This window comes from Elgaria multicarinata, chromosome 1 (assembly GCF_023053635.1).
Source record: "Elgaria multicarinata webbii isolate HBS135686 ecotype San Diego chromosome 1, rElgMul1.1.pri, whole genome shotgun sequence".
In the NCBI taxonomy this organism is placed as follows: Eukaryota; Metazoa; Chordata; class Lepidosauria; order Squamata; family Anguidae; genus Elgaria; species Elgaria multicarinata.
This window is the reverse complement of record NC_086171.1, coordinates 8,189,544-8,206,032: the sequence shown is the minus strand read 5'-3', so window position 1 is coordinate 8,206,032 and position 16,489 is coordinate 8,189,544. Positions and strand designations below refer to the sequence as shown.

General features: G+C 47.4%; 1 protein-coding gene across 1 annotated transcript in view; it reads left to right on the top strand.

Moving 5' to 3' along the window:
• The window catches only part of VIPR1 (vasoactive intestinal peptide receptor 1), a 49,796-nt gene that overhangs the window by 16,136 nt on the left and 17,171 nt on the right, over positions 1–16,489 (top strand). The window contains exons 3-5 of the mRNA XM_063116578.1: positions 8,260–8,413; positions 12,369–12,429; positions 13,944–14,010. Coding sequence (XP_062972648.1) covers positions 8,260–8,413; positions 12,369–12,429; positions 13,944–14,010 — 282 coding nt within the window. The remainder of the gene's footprint in view (positions 1–8,259; positions 8,414–12,368; positions 12,430–13,943; positions 14,011–16,489) is intronic.

The following is a 16,489-nucleotide window of genomic DNA, read 5'->3' as shown; positions in this document are numbered from 1 at the left end:
ACACACACACACACACACACTCGGGCCCCTGCTCCGGTTGGACTGCCCTCCCTTTCCCCCACAGGGCTTTCTATCATCAGTTGTCCCCATTGGACAGATCCTTTTGAGTTGTACATTGTTTGATGTTGTTTATACAGATTTTATTACATAGTTTGTAAGCCGCTTTGGAGAGATTTCTATCCTGAAAGGTGGGATAGAAATAATTGTAATAAAACGAATAAGGAAACAAATATTCAGTATCAGAAGCAGTAAGCCTATATACACCAGTTACAGGGGAACATGGGCGGGAGGGTGCTGTTGCACCATGTCCTGCTTGTTCATCCCTAGCCGATGGCTGGTTGGCCACTGTGTGAACAGAGTGCTGGACTAGATGGACCTTTGGTCTGATCCAGCAGGGCTCTTCTTAGGTTCTTAAATAAATAAGTACCTCTTACTTTGTGTGGGAATAGAAGGGGAGCATCGCTCAGAGGGAGCACGTCTGCATTACCTGGAGAAAGTCACAGATTCAATCCCTGCAAGTGACAGTCAAGAGAACTGGAAGGGTCTGTTTGTGATTCTATAACTGATCTCTGCATTCTACCGTAGGACAGCTCTCAATTTTTCTCAACCATACACTGTAGAACAGGCTCATTGAACCTCGTTCAGCCCGAGGGCCAGCTCCAATTTTGGGGGCCATATTCCAGTGAAGGGCAATGTCGAGGGCAAAAGGGGTGGGGCCAAAACCACCCCCAAAAATATCAGTATATTTTAGCTTAAGGCTCTTACTCCCAATAACTAAGCCTTAGGAAAGGCACCTCAGCCTTTTAGAATGGGTGAGGAGGTTGCACAAAAAATGGGAAATCACCCAATGATTGGTGTTTGGAGTCAAAGAGGAAGGGGCAGGGCCAGGGGAAGGGGGTGTCACCATGTGGGGAAACCTAGGGTGGCCGCATTTTGCCCCTAGGCCCAAGGTTCACCACCTTTGCTATAGAAGACGTTGCTTTGCATCTGCTATGGCAGTTTTGAGGTCTGTAGACTTCAGATACGAGCCAAGATGACTTTTGCAGCAACGGTTCTCATCTAAAGGTAGCGTTTGCACGAAGCTTTCAAAGTCTCATGAACAGAGCGGGTTTTTTGGTACATTGCACTTTGGGGGCAGTTGTACACGTTCTCCGTTGCTCCAGAAGCCAGGACTAGAAACAGGATGGAAATTGCAGGGGTGGGGGCAGCTAACAGTTTGACATTAGGGGAAATGTCCTAGTGTTCACCAAGCTGTTCACCAGTGGAGCAAGCTGCCCAGGGAGGCGAGAGGCTGTCCTTCGCTGGACGTGTTCCAGCAAAGGCTGGGCAGTCATCTGTCAGGGATGCTGCAGCTGCATCTTTCATTGCAGATCCTGCACTGAGCAGAAGGTTCGACTAGATGATTTCCGGAAGCCCTTCCAACTTGGAACATTCTAGGATTATAAATCCAGAGCTCAAACAAGCAATTTACTATGTAAGCCTTAAGACTAGAATTAATCATATGAGGAAAAAAAGAGCTGGTGGTGACAGCAAGATGTAGTAATAGCCAGCAATTGGGGGGATTAAAATGGGATTGGATAAATCCGTGGAGGAGAAGGCCATCAATGATGGCTATGTGCTACCTCCAGTATCAGAGACGGTGTGCCTACGTACACCAGTTGCTGGGGAACATGGGTGGGAGGGTCCTGCATTCAAGCCCAGCTTGTGGGTTTCACCTGGGCAGCTGGTTGACCAATGTGTCAACAGAATGCTGGACAAAGATGGACCATTGTCTGATCCTTCAGGGCTCTTCTGATGTTCTTACGGTGATTAAAGGACATGGGGGAAATAGAGGTTACATCACACCAGCCTACTGTGTTCCGAAGGCAAGCTAATGTCATGAGCGCCACCAAACCAACCCGGAAGCATTTCCTCCTAGCCAATGTCTGTCCTCAAATGCCCTCACCTTGCCCTGCCTCCAGTGCTGTTTCAGTGCCATCTGACAAACCCGGTTGAGTTGGCACATGAGTGCTTTGAGCCAACTGCTCACTGCGAGCGGCTCGGTTTGATTTCAGTTGAACAGCTCCTGCCTGCTTGCTCCAAGCCTGTATTTTGACCTTCTGCTGGCTCCCTACGTCTTCGCCTTCTGTCGAATGGACAGTTTTCCTCTGCTTTTGCTCACTCATGGTCTGCAGGGTTCTGAAAACTGCAGAGGGTAAGGAAGGACCTTCCTCTCCCAGGGCAAGGTATCTAGACCTTTTTCTGCCTTTCAGATTCTCTTGGCCATTCAAAGGCACTGCACATTAGGACCTTCAAGGGATTTAGTAATGTCGTTGTTGTTACTATGAATAGCGCCATCCATGTACGTGGGTCTTTACACAGTAACTCAGGCTCCAAAACAGAGAGAAAAAGAAGTCCAATATCAGTAGAGCGGTGAGACAGCAATGGAAAAGGAGTAAAAGGGTAACAGAGAAATGCTAAAAATTGGGACAAGTAAGGGAAGGGTAGAGATGTACAAATGAACAAAACTTATACTGTTAGTTTTACCCTACCCTGTACCTGCTTACCCTACCCTGTGCCTGTTGGCATTCTCTTCCCCTCCTTATTGTTTTACTATGATTTTATTAGATTGTAAGCCTATGCGGCAGGGCCTTGCTATTTACTGTTTTACTCTGTACAGCACCCATGTACATTGATGGTGCTATATAAATAAATAAATAAATAAATAAATAAATAATAATAATAATAATAATAATAATAATAATAATAATAATAACTTCAGCAGGTCATAGTTCTCAAAATCCAGAGCTCATTCTGATTCAAGAAGGATGCAGACAAGCTGGAGCGTGTTCAGAGGAGGGCAACCACGATGATCAGGGGTCTGGAAACAAAGTCCAATGAAGAGAGACTGAAAGAACTGGGCATGTTTAGCCTGGAGAAGAGAAGATTGAGGGGAGACATGATAGCACTCTTCATATACTTAAAAGGTTGTCCCACAGAGGAGGGCCAGGATCTCTTCTCGATCCTCCCAGAGTGCAGGACATGGAATAACGGGCTCAAGTTAAAGGAAGCCAGATTCCAGCTGGACATCAGGAAAAATTTTCTGACTGTTAGAGCAGTACGACAATGGAACCAGTTACCTAGGGAGGTTGTGGGCTCTCCCACACTAGAGGCCTTCAAGAGGCAGCTGGACAACCCTCTGTCAGGGATGCTTTAGGGTGGATTCCTGCATTGAGCAAGGGGTTGGACTCGATGGCCTTATAGGCCCCTTCCAACTCTGCTATTCTATGATTCTATGCTTCTTGTCCATATCAGATTGTCACCTTTTGGGGGAACAGTTATTTTTCACACAAAAACACATGTGTGTGTCGGTGTGCATTTTTCTAAACATGTGCATCAGTGGTGCGCATTTTGGAAATGTATGCATTTTTCTCCCACTGGTTCAAGCATGTCTGTGCAAATTTTTCAAATCGCCGCCTTTCCCCCTGCACCTTTTTTGAGTGGATGCATTTCCCCAATGCTTCTGTCGTTGTTGTCGTCATCGTTCCCCCGGGAATTGCACTGCAAGCTCAGAAGTGTGGTTTACTGATGCTTTGGGGGGAAATATGATGGTGGACCCCCCGATGTTGAGGATTTGTCCATGTAATAACCAAGAGATGGAATCTGTGGGATAAGATCTAGTTTTGCAATTTCTACATTGAATCTGGGCAGCCAGATTCCCTTGTATTGGCAATTTCACCAGATAGATCAGCCACATTTTGATGCTAAATATCTGTTGTTAGTTCAAATTCCATCAGTAACGTTTGTTGTGAGCAAATACTTCTCAGTAGCAACGAGAACTTGGACGCAACTATCTATCTGATGTTGGAAGGTTGGGCCGTTGCTAGACGAGGGTTTAGCCCGGTGCGTGCAAATGACGCACAGGGGATCCCGGGGTCAGGCCGGGCTAAACCCTCCCTTGACCCGGGATAACCGGATCCGCTTGTGGCCCGGTTTTTCCACAGCCTCGGGCTGAGCCTGGGGCTGCGGAAGGTCTAGCTAGTTCCGTGGCTTTTCCCGGCTGCTCGCTTACTTGCGAGTAGCCGGGAGAAGCCGTGCCAATCAGGCTGGGGGGGAGATCACGGGCGGGGGGCGGAGGGGCATCGGACATGGCGAGCGGGGGGGTGGACATGGCAAGCGAGCGGACGGGCGAGCGAGTGGACAGGAGAGTGGGGGACGAGCGGGGGGGTGTCAGACATTGTGGGGGTGGAAATCAGGGGCAGGGGGAGTGGCGAACTGGTTTTTTTTTAAAAAAAAATACCTACCTTCTCGTTGTTACGCTCCTGTGCGCATGGCCCTTTAATTTTAAAAAAATGGAGGACGCGACGGGGCTTTCCTTTACCCCGTCGCGTGTTATGTCTAGCTAGGGGCGACGGCCCACGCCAGCTGCAGCGCAGCCTTGCCCCTCCTCCCCACCGGATTATCAGGTCGGTCCAGCAAGGCCACCGGTCTCAAGGTGCTCATTTAGCATATCTTGTTTTGTATAGTTCTATAGTTGAGTTAATGTTGCTTATGCTGATATATTTTGTCTTGCAAACATATCTGTGTTCTTTTATCTCTGGCTTGTTTACCGCAAATGGAACACTGAAGATTTTGGCTTTATTAGGAACGGCTCCTCCACTCTGTTCTTATCTTGTAAACATTTGGGCTGGACAGACCTGTAGCTGCCTCTCACATTGTGTGGCCTTTTAGCCCCAGTGTATACAATTCCTTTCCTGTTTGTGAAATCTGCAAACTGAGAATAACAGTTCATGCATGCATCTGACCGAGCGGGTCCTAGCTTGACCACGGTGGTACAGGCATTGGTAACCTCAAGATTGGATTACTGCAACGCGCTCTATGTGGGGCTGCCCTTGAAGCTGCTCCGGAAGCTGGAGCTAGTGCAGAATGCTGCAGCTCGGCTGTTGTCTGGAGCTGCCCCTTTCCAGCATGGAACTCCTCTGCTGAGGGAACTGCACTGGCTGCCTATTCGCTACCGGGCCAGGTTTAAGGTTCTTGTACTTGTGTACAAAGCCCTAAACAACTTGGGACCAGGATACCTGAGAGAGCGCCTTCTCCCCTACCAACCTGCCTGGTCACTGAGGTCATCCGAGGGCCTGCTCCTGGTGGTCCCACATAGATCCATCCTCCGATTGGAATCCACCGGGGGAAGAGCCTTCAGCGTGGTGGCCCCGCTCCTGTGGAATTCCCTGCCTCTGGAGGTCAGGCAGGCACCAACCTTGTACTCCTTTCGGCGCCTCCTGAAAACATCTTTATTCCAAGAAGTCTTTCTTTAATATGCAGCCTTGGATTACTGTTATTGCTTCTTTAAAATTTTGTTTTAACTGTTTTTATTCTGTTTTTATTTTCATTTTACCTTGTACACCGCTCCGAAATTTTTCAATGGGGAATAGTATATAAATATTCTAAATAAATAAATAAATAAATAAATAAATAAATAAAAGCTTAGGATACATTAAATGTGTTATTCTTTGGTGGGCTGTGTTTACTGCAGTTCAAATGGCAAACGCTCTGAGGACTGCTTCCAGCGCTGATATCCACAAAGATACCATATAAGGCTGGTGGCTCCAATGTAAGTGGGGTGGTGAATCTGCCCCGGGTTTCAGTCAGGGACAGTCAGAACTCTAAAGCAGCTAAACTTGGGTTCAGTGCAGAAAAGGGCAACTGGCTGCAGCATCTCCCCTATGCGGGAAGGTTCTAACAACTGTGCTTGTTTAACCTGGAAAAAAAGGAGACTAAGGGGAGACATGAGAGAGGTGTACAGAGTTATTCCTCGTGTGGAGAATGTGGAGAGGGAGACATTTTTCTCCTGTTCTCAAAATACTAGAACCCCATGGGCTCATCCCATGAAGCTGATGGGTGGGAGATTCAGGGCAGATAGAAGGAAGGACTTCTGTCCACCCTAAAGCATCTGTCGGGAATGCTTTAGGGTGGATTCCTGCATTGAGCAGGGGGTTGGCCTTGTTGGCCCCTTCCAACTCTGCTATTCTATGATTCTATGATTCACACAGTGCATAGTTAAATGATGGAACTCACTACCACAAGATGTGGTGATGGCCACCAATTTGGATGGCTTTAAAAAAGGGTGGGATAGATTCCTGGAGAAGAAGGCTATCAATGGCTGCTAGCCCTGATGGTTGTGTGCTACCTCCAGTATTCGTGGCAGTAAGCCTGTGTGCACCAGTTGCTGGGGAACGTTGGTGGGAGGGTGCTGTTGCACCATGTCCTGCTTTGTCGGTCCCTGGTCGACAGCTGGTTGGCCACTATGTGAACAGAGTGCTGGACTAGATGGATCCTCAGTCTGATCCATCAGGGCTCTTCTTGTGTTCTTATGTTCTTAGATAGCTCCTTTAGAGTTCTGTCTGGTTCTGACTGAACCTCAGAGTGGATTCACCGCCCCACTGACATTGGAGCCACCAGCCTCCACTGGAATCATCCACCCTGTTGAGACGACACACTAAGCCACAGTGGTTAAGCATTTTGAGCTAAACATTATGGCATAGTGTGTCATGTGAACCATTCCTAACTATGGTGGCAACATAACTACGGTTTAAACACGCTCACTAACCATTTGCTGCAGAAGAATTAGCAGCCTAACCATGGCTTGGTGTGTTGCCTGAACAGGCCCACCCTGCGTTTCCATATCTAGTCTTCTCCAAGGCTAGTGTTTGGCGTTTACCTATTCCGTTCATTGGCCTTCTTCTGATATAACAATCTCAGCCTGATGAAATCATGGTTTGTTGCAAGGGTGGAAAACCTAAGGCCACGGGGCCTAATCTGACCTGCCAGGGATCCCATCAAGGTCCTTTCCCTGGGTGACCACACCCCTTTTCCTGGCCCCGCCCACCTGCTCCTGCCCACCAATCGTTGGCTAGTTTCCCAGCTTTTGTGTGTGGAAGGAAAGGAAAGGAACCTCTCGTGCAAGCACTGAGTCATTACTGACTCTTGGAGGGATGCCAGATTTCCCTGACATTTTCTTGGCAGGCCTTATAGCGGGGTGGTTTGCCGTTGCCTTCCCCGGCCATTATTACCTTTCCCCCAGCTAACTGATTACTCATTTTACCGACCACGGGAGGATGGAAGGCTGAGTCAACCTGAGCCAGCTGCCTGAGAACCAGCTTCCGCTGGGATCGAACTCAGACCGTGTGGGGAGTTTCAGCTGCAGAAACTGCTGCTTTACCGCTCTAAAACGTTGAAATGCTCTTGTAAGACTTAGCTACTAGCAATAAAAGCTTTAAGCTAGAACATGCCAGGCGGTGGCGGTTCTTCTATTTTTGGCCCTTCCCTTTTGCCTTTGTCCCTGTCCATCACAGGAATGCAGCTCCCACGGGCCTTTCACCCCGCCCTCAGGGTGAAAGAGTTTCCCCGCGCTCAGTTTATTGGATCAAATTAAAACCGTGCACCACTGTGTTCCCTCCTCACCCCTCCCTCCCTTCTTCCCCTTGTGTGAAGATTTCCTGATTGCTTAAACCACAGTTCCCTATAATGTCCGACTGGGGAACCGTGATCAGATCGTGCTGAGATTTCTTTGTTATTAGTTCAGTGACGTTAGTATGCCATCATCAGGGTTGGGGGTTTTGTTTTGTTTTTCAAATCATGCAGATATGGAGGTTTTTAACTTCTTTTCAATTTGCTTCCCAGAGGTATTCAAAAAATGTCATAGAATCATAGAATAGTAGAGTTGGAAGGGGACTATAAGGCCATCGAGTCCAACCCCCAGCTCAATGCAGGAATCCACCTTAAAGCATCCCTGACAGATGGTTGTCCAGCTGCCTCTTGAAGGCCTCTAGGGTGGGAGAGCCCACAACCTCCCTAGGTAACTGATTCCATTGTCGTACTGCTCTAACAGTCAGGAAGCTTTTCCTGATGTCCAGCTGGAATCTGGCTTCCTTTAACTTGAGCCCGTTATTCCGTGTCCTGCACTCTGGGAGGATCGAGAAGAGATCCTGGCCCTCCTCTGTGTGACAACCTTTTAAGTATTTGAAGAGTGCTATCAAGTGATGTGATCTTTGCTCTGCTTATTTATCGTTATTACGTTCTTTTTATTGGGTTGTACACAATATTGGTCTAATTTCAGTCTCATTCATTTCAATGGGTCTACTCTATGTAAGACTAACTGAATGCAAACCCAGTTTACAGTGCCCAGAGTGGTGAAGAAATACTAAAAAAAATGAATAAATACCAAATAGATCTTTCCATCTCAGCCTCTCAGTAAAAACGTCTTCCCACGTTGTCTTTCAGGTGGGCTGCAAGGCGGCCATGGTCTTCTTCCAGTACTGCATCATGGCCAACTTCTTTTGGCTCCTGGTTGAAGGCTTGTACCTTCACACGCTTCTGGTCATCTCCTTCTTTTCGGAGAAGAAGTACTTCTGGTGGTACATCCTGATTGGCTGGGGTATGTAATCTCCTTGAGCGTTGTGTTTTTATGGGGAACATTTTAGAACCTTGGCCTCCTGGAATCGCAATTCGGAAATTATTATTATTACTTTAGTTATATAGCACCATGAATGTACATGGTGCTGTACATAGTAAAAGAATAAAACAGCAACACCCTGCCACAGAGGCTTACATTCTAATCAAATCATAATAAAACAATAAGAAAGGGAAGAGAACTCACCAGATAGGTACAGGGGACAATAAAACTAACAGTGTGAAAGTAAGAACAGAGTCAAGTTCTAAAAGCTGTAGAAAAAAGAAAAGTTTTCAACTGAGCTTTAAAAACAGTAACTGAACTCATGATCCGCAAATGCTGTGGAAGAGAATTTCAGCCCTAAGGGGCAGCGAGAGAAAATGGATGAAGCCGAGCAAGAGAAGTAGAGACCCTTGGGCAGGTAAGAAACATAGCAGTCGATGAGCGAAGAGCACGAGCAGGGCAATAGTGTGAGATGAGACAGGAAAGATAGGAAGGAGCTGGATGGTGACAAGCTTTGAAAGTCAACAGGGGAAGCTTATATTGGATTCTGAGGTGAATTGGAAGCCAATGAAGAGATTTCAGAAGTGGAGTAATGTGATCAGAGTGATGAGCCAAGAAGATGATCTTAGCACCAGAGTGGTGAATAGAAACCAACAAACTGATGGGAGAAGAAGGAAGGCCAGTCAGAAGAAGGTTACAATAGTCCAGCCAAGAAATAACCAAAGCATGAACAAGAGTCTAGGCAGAAGAGTCAGACAAAAAGGAACAGATCCTGGCAATATTATATAAGAAAAAAATGGCAGGACTTAGCTACTGCCTCAATATGAGGACTAAAGGAGAGCGAGGAGTCAAACATAAAACCAAGACTATGAGCTTCCTCAACTGGAGTAAGTGTAACATTATTGACAGTAATAGAGAATGAAAGACAGGGAGAAGGTTTGGGAGGAAAAACAAGCAATTCTGTCCTTGCCATATTAAGTTTCAAACGACGACGAAGCAACCAAGCTGAGATATCTGAAAGACCTGCTGAGATACAATCTTGAACATCAGGAGAAAGTTCTGGAGATGAAATATATAATTATGCATCATCAGCATACAAGTGATATTGGAGGCCATGAGATCAAATAAGATTAGCCAAGGAGAACTTATATAAAGAAAACAACAACGGGCCAAGCACTGAGCCCTGTAGAACCCCAACTGAAAGGGGAAAGTAAGAAGACAAGTGGCCATTAGTCAACACATTGAATGAATGACCCACTAGATAGGAGGCAAACCAGTTATAGGCAGAGTCACAAAATCCAAAGTCACGAAGGGAATCCAAAGGAAGATCATGATCAACCGTGTCATTGGGCTGCAGTAAGATCCAGGAGAATAAGAACAGAGTAAAGGCCTTTAGACTTGGTAATAAGAAGATCATTGGTATTCTTTGTAAGGGCTGTCTCAGTGGAATGCAAAGGACGAAAGCCAGATTGAAAAAGATTCAGAGCAGAGTTACTAGAAAGAAAATCAAGGCAACGAGAGTAAACCACCCGCTCCAGGATCTTGGCAACAAGGAGACAGGACAGTAGTTAGAAAGAGAAAGCACATCAAGAGAAGGCTTTTTAAGAATAGGAGAGAACGTAGCATGTTTAAAAGCAGAAGGAAACGAACCAGAGGACAAAGAGATATTAATAATATGAAGCAAGGAAGAGAGGATAACAGGAATAATATTAATCAAGACGCGAGAAGGGATCGGATCAAAAGAAGAAGTGGAAGGCTTCGAAGAGCGCAGTATTCTAGATGGTTCATCAGCTGAGACTGAAGAGAATGCAGAGAAAGTTGCAGGAGGAACTGACAATGGAGGACCAGGAACTGGAAGAGGGACAGAGATGGCAGGATCAGAGCGAATAGTTTGGATTTTGGTATTGAAGAAAGAGGCGAAGTCGTTAGCAGACGGGGTGGGGGTGGGGAGAGAATTGAAAGATGCAAAGAGCTGCTGAGGATGCATAGAATTCGACTGGATCAGCAGTGAGTGATACTGCTGTTTGGTCAAGGAAATAGCAGAAGAGAAAGAAGAAAGAACAAATTCATAATGGACAAAATCCGCTCAGTCCCTGGTCCTACGCCAAAGGCGTTCAGCCACTTGGGTACAAGAACGAAGATAGCGGATGAAAGAGGTGAGCCAAGAGGATGAACTACCCGTGTTAAAGATGGAGCAAAATTGTCAAGAGTTGAGGATAAAGAAGAATTAAAGAGAAAGACAGCTGAGTTCACGGAGACCACAGAAATGACAGACGGAAGAGAGGAGGCTGAAGGCTGAGAAAAAGCCTCATAATTAATAGATTGCAAATCACAACAAGAGTGAGAAACAGAATGTGAGGAAGGAGGATTATGATTATAAAGGAAGCTAGATGGTGATCTGACAAAGGAAAGTCAGCAGCAGACAGGTCCAAGATAGAGCAATTTCTAGTGAAGACAAGATCCAGAGTGTCCGAGGGAATGTGTGGGTGAATCAGACCAAAGCTTAAGATCAAAAGAGGGGGATAGCGAGAGAAAAGGTAAAGCTGCAGAGTCTTGAGGGTCATCCACATGAATATTTAAATCACCCAAGATAAGGGTAGGAGAATTATCAGAGGGGGAAAAAGGACAGCCATGAATCAAAATCAGAGATACATTTGGAGAACGAGCCTGGAAGGCGATACACAACTGCAATCTGCAGCCGTGGTGGAACGAAAAGCCTCACCACGTGTACCTCAAAAGAAGAAAAGCAATGTGAAGGTGGAATAGAAAGAGGCTGGCACTGGCACGAGCTAGATAATAGAAGACCCATGGCACCCCCCACAACCCTCTGAGCGACTAGTGTGAGAAAAAGAGAGTCCTCTAAGAGAGAGGGCAGCAGAGATGGCGGTATCATGGGCAGGAAGCCAGGTTTCAGTAAGAGTGAGGAGGTAAAGGCCTTAGCTAGACCAGGCTTTATCACGGGGCGAACTCCGGGATCGTCCCTGTGTGTCCACATGACGCACAGGGGATCCTGGGATCAGGGAGGGATCATCCCTCCCTTGTCCCGGGATATAGCCCTCCACTTTGGGCCCGCTTTCTCCACAGTCTCAGGCTGAGCCCGAGACCGCGGAATATTTGGCCCGTTGCCGTGGTTTGACCCAGCTCGCGCGATTCCTCGCACGGAGCCGGGAGCTGCACCCATCGGGGGTAGGGTGAGGGGAACAGGGAAATTAAGTTTATTTTTTAAAAAGACCTACCTTAAGTGCACGAGCGTTCGTGGGCTGCTTCTCCTTTAAAAATAAAAAATGGGGGGCGCGACACCTCTCGTCCTGAGGTCGTCGTGCCTCGCGTGTAAACGGAGGAGGGATCTCACGTTACTTGCAATGCAAGATCTTCCCTCCTCCATCCTGGATTATCAGGTAGGTCTAGCTAAGGCCAAAGAGACCTAGAGATGAATAAGTCATGAATGACAACAGCCTTAGAAGCAATAGACCCACATTTCCATATGGAACAAGAAAAAGGCAGCTGAGAAGAAGGGGAGACACCGAATAGGAGCTAAATTAGGAGAAACGAAATGAGAACGAGCCATGAGATACGGATAGGAGGAGGTAAGAACAGAGAGCAGAAAACGAGAAAAGAAATAAATAGCATGAAGCCAGAAAAATAAAACAGGCAGAGGGCAACAGCATTAACCAGAGCTGTCCTAGCCACCACTTGTGCCTCGAGGAAGGCTAATCCTGAATTTGCAGGTGGATCTGCACTTCCCCATCAAAACTAGACCTCCGCGAAATTCTGTAGCAACTGCTATGGGTGGATGTGCTTCCCTATCTTTTGCTTGTGTGTGTGTGATACCGATGTACCTCACCATATTGCACTTTCTCCTCCTGATCTGCTTTGAACAGGCTTCTTGCAGTATACAGTTTTAAAATATAATCGAAGCCCAATCCTCTATTGGCAGGTGCACCAATGGTGTTTATCTCTGCCTGGACCCTCGCTAGGATCTACTATGATGATGTCGGGTAAGTGGTTCGCTGCTTGCTCTTTTCAGAAATTAAAAGGGGGGGGAATGCCAGGAGGTAGGATTTTCCCCCCCCCCCGCCCGCCCCCTGCTACTACTACTGTTACATCACTGGTTTTCAGTACTCAGAGGCTTCTCAGGAGCTCCACAAGGAGATGATCCAAAATAGTGAACAAGCACCCTTGAATGATAGCATGCCCACCCACTACTCAAGGAGGTCCATAGCTCAGTGTTAAAACGGGCTGAATCCCAGGCTCCTCCAAGTAGGTCTGGAAAAGACCACTGAAGAGCAGTTGCCGGGTAGTATAGACCAGGGATGGGAAACCTCTGGCCACCGGCCTGATAAGGCCTGAAGGGCTTCCCCATCCAAGCCAGCAGTTTCTTCCCCTGGTCCCACTTCCTCTGTCACAGAGAGAACAGCTCTTCTCTCCGATCAGCTGCCTTTCTCAGTGCTTAGCAAGGGAAAGCTCTTCTCTCCGATCAGCTGCCTTTCTCAGTACTTAGCAGGGGAATCCCCTGCTCTCCGATCAGCTGCCTTTCTCAGCGCTTAGCAAGGGAAAGCTCTTCTCTCCGATCAGCTGCCTTTCTCAGTGCTTAGCAGGGCAAAGCTCTTCTCTCTGATCAGCTGCCTTTCTCAGTGCTTAGCAAGGCAAAGCTCTTCTCTCCGATCAGCTGCCTTTCTCAGTGCTTAGCAGGGGAATCCACTGCTCTCTGATCAGCTGCCTTTCTCAGCGCTTAGCAAGGGAAAGCTCTTCTCTCTGATCAGCTGCCTTTCTCAGTGCTTAGCAGGGCAAAGCTCTTCTCTCCGATCAGCTGCCTTTCTCAGTGCTTTGCAGGGGAATCCACTGCTCTCCGATCAGCTGCCGTTCTCAGCACTTAGCAGGGGAAAGTTCTTCTCTCCGATCAGCTGCCTTTCTCAGTGCTTAGCAGGGGAATCCCCTGCTCTCCAATCAGCTGCCTTTCTCAGCGCTTAGCAAGGGAAAGCTCTTCTCTCCGATCAGCTGCCTTTCTCAGCGCTTAGCAAGGGAAAGCTCTTCTCTCCAATCAGCTGCCTTTCTCACTGCCTAGCAGGGGAAAGCTGTTCTCGCCGATCAGCTGCTCATGTCTATAAATTGGTAACAATGGAATTTTGCACTGGGGTGGATTTTTTTTTTTTTTTTGCCCCATCCATTTTTGCCTATAGCCCTGCCTACCACTGGATTAAGGCCGCTGAGAGCTTCTTCAAAATATAATTCAGACCTGAGGCCAGAATAGGTTCCCCACCCATGGTATAAACAATACTGAGCTAGATAGGCTTGACTTCTGACTAGGTATAAGGCAACCACTCTACATAGGTCTATAAGTACTGTTTCTCCTCATGAACTAAGTGTACCTGAAAATCCTCTGCAAGAAATCGGGGTGGGGGGTGGGTTTTCCCATTTTTAGATGGTCTGGATTTTAGGTATATCATTCCCTTCCTCAGTATTACCACTTCCTCTGTTGTAAGAAGAATAATCTAGGATTATTTCTTTGCAGTTGCTGGGATTTAATCGAATCTCACTACTGGTGGATCATCAAGACTCCCATTTTGGTTTCTATATTGGTAATGTATCTGCCTTTTTCACCAGCTATAAAAGCCTTCCTTAGCTAACCTTCTGTGCATTGCTGCACCGGCTTCTGAGTCTTGTGGCGAAAAACAGAAATAACAGCCAATATTTTGTTAATGGTGTCTAGAAAGGAGTGTGCTAGACATGTGCTTGCTTGCTTACCGAGAATGGAAGTGGAATTACTATATCTGTTCTAATTCACATCCTTCACAAGTCCAGTTCATAGCTGACAAACCTATGTCGAAATACCATTGCAAGTTCTGACAGTCCAGTAGATAACTTTTCTGGCAGCCTATGGTTCAGCTATAACTCACTTTCAGCTATTAGCTCCGTCCCTCCTACATGGTGACCAATGACGATGTCACTGTCTGGAACAATGTCAAGCACTGCGGCTGTCCTGTTCCATGTAGAACGTATGCTTGACTTAGAAATGTCAGTGGTGGCTTTCCCGTCGCAGAAATCAGGGGTGGGGAACCTCCAACCTGCTTGACTAATCCACCCCATGGAGGTTCTCCATCTGGCCTACAAGGGTGATGGCTTCTTCTGTGGCATCCTTCCCATCTCCAAGCTCCGCCCCCTGGGTCAGAGATCAAAGGGGGGATTCCCCTTATTTAGCGTACCACTCGGCCTCCCAATTTGGCAAGCAAGCAGAGCGCTAAGTGCTTTCTCCTGCTGAGTCCCCGCCATCAGGAGAAGCACGGGGCAAAGGAAGTTGTCCCAACTGAAGTGTGGGCTGGATAATTGCTCCTCCCTCCCACGCCTCAGTCAGGGTAACTTCAGTGCATGTCAGCCTTCGCCAATCAGGGAAAGCATGGGCACACCAAAGCCACATCCTGGCCATGGCTGTGGCGGAAGCGCTCTCCCACACACACACACACACACACACACACCATGGGAGAGGACTCAGCATGGGCGTAGCAGTGCAGCTGCATCCCAACAGAGGCAACAGAAAGGATTTGCCTTCCCCCATTGGGGAGGATGCCGTGCAGGTGAAATGGCCCCAACTGCAGTGCTGGCCGGAGTGCTTAGGCCAAGGCAGGCTGGCATCAGGGAGCATATCGTCTGGTCCCGGAATGGCTTGGTGGGAGACATTTGGGGCCCCAAATATGTTTTATATGGACTAAAGGGGCAATTAAGTGTATGGGTGTGGGAGAGGAAACACATAGGGTATGTCTAGACAGGGCGGACGCCCGGGGATCCTGGGAGCAGGGAGGGACGGTCCCTCCCTTTCCCTGGGATATTGCCCTACCCACTAATTTCTGTTTTTCCTGCGATCTCGAGATGATCCTGAGACCACAGGACGTGTGGCCCACCTTCACAGTTTTGTCCCTGCTCCTCGTAAATAACCGCGAGGAGCTAGGAGCCACGTATGGGGCACGGAGTTCCTCAGGAGCTCTGTGCCCATTGGGGGTGGGGTGGAGGGAGCGAGAGGTTTTTGTTTTCTTTAAAACATTTACATTTTGCGCGCAAGCGCTCATGCGCTCGTCTCCAATTTTAAAAAAATGGCGGGCGCGACGTCCTCTTCCTCCCGGGACGTTGCGCGCCACGTGTTGACGAGGTGGACGATCTCGTGATCATAAAATTGCAAGATCACCCCCTTCCACCCGCCTCGTCTAGCCATGCCCATAGAAATATTTATCGTTTACAGCCTTAACATGTTAAACAATTAATAAGTACCTTTCTCTCCCACACATGCATACTGAATTACCACTTTGATCTTAGACACACAGATCCTAGGCACTATCGACTCTTCCCTCTCTAAATTGTGCAAGCACAGCTCCTTATTTATATATCACATCATTATACACACACACACACACACACACTTGGTTTATTCCTGGCTATGCTAAGAATGCATGATTAAATAGTGATTTCTAAAAATGAACTATTACTATTTATTTATCCAGAGATCATCTTTGTTTCCTGTTGGTAGTAGTTTTCCTCGGTCACCTAAAAAACTGTGAATGAACGACAGGATAGGGGGAAAGTTAAGGAAGAATGTAAGAACATAAGAAGAGCCATGCTGGATCAGACCAAGGGTCCATCTAGTCCAGCACTCTGTTCACACAGTGGCCAACCAGCCATCGGCCATGGTGCAACAGCACCTTCCTGCCCATGTTCCCCAGCAACTGGTGCACACAGGCTTGTTTTCTGCATTGCCCTTAAGCTGAAGTAAAATTAGAATTTTTCTCACCCTGCCTATGGGGGCCCTCTCTCCTCCTGAGAACAGCAGGTAGAACTTATGAGAAGGTCAGGCACATGTGACCCTCTTTCCTTGGGTGCAGCCAAAGAGGGAGACCTGTGCTGTTCCTACCTTGCAGAATTCGGCTCAGAATTGTTGGGATTGTGGCATAATTTGGGGAAGTGAAGGATAAGCCCTGCTAGAATTCAGGATCCTTTCCGCCCTGGTGATCAACACCCCCATAAAGTGAGATTTTACTCAAGTCAATCTGTCCTTCACATCCTAGCCCAAAT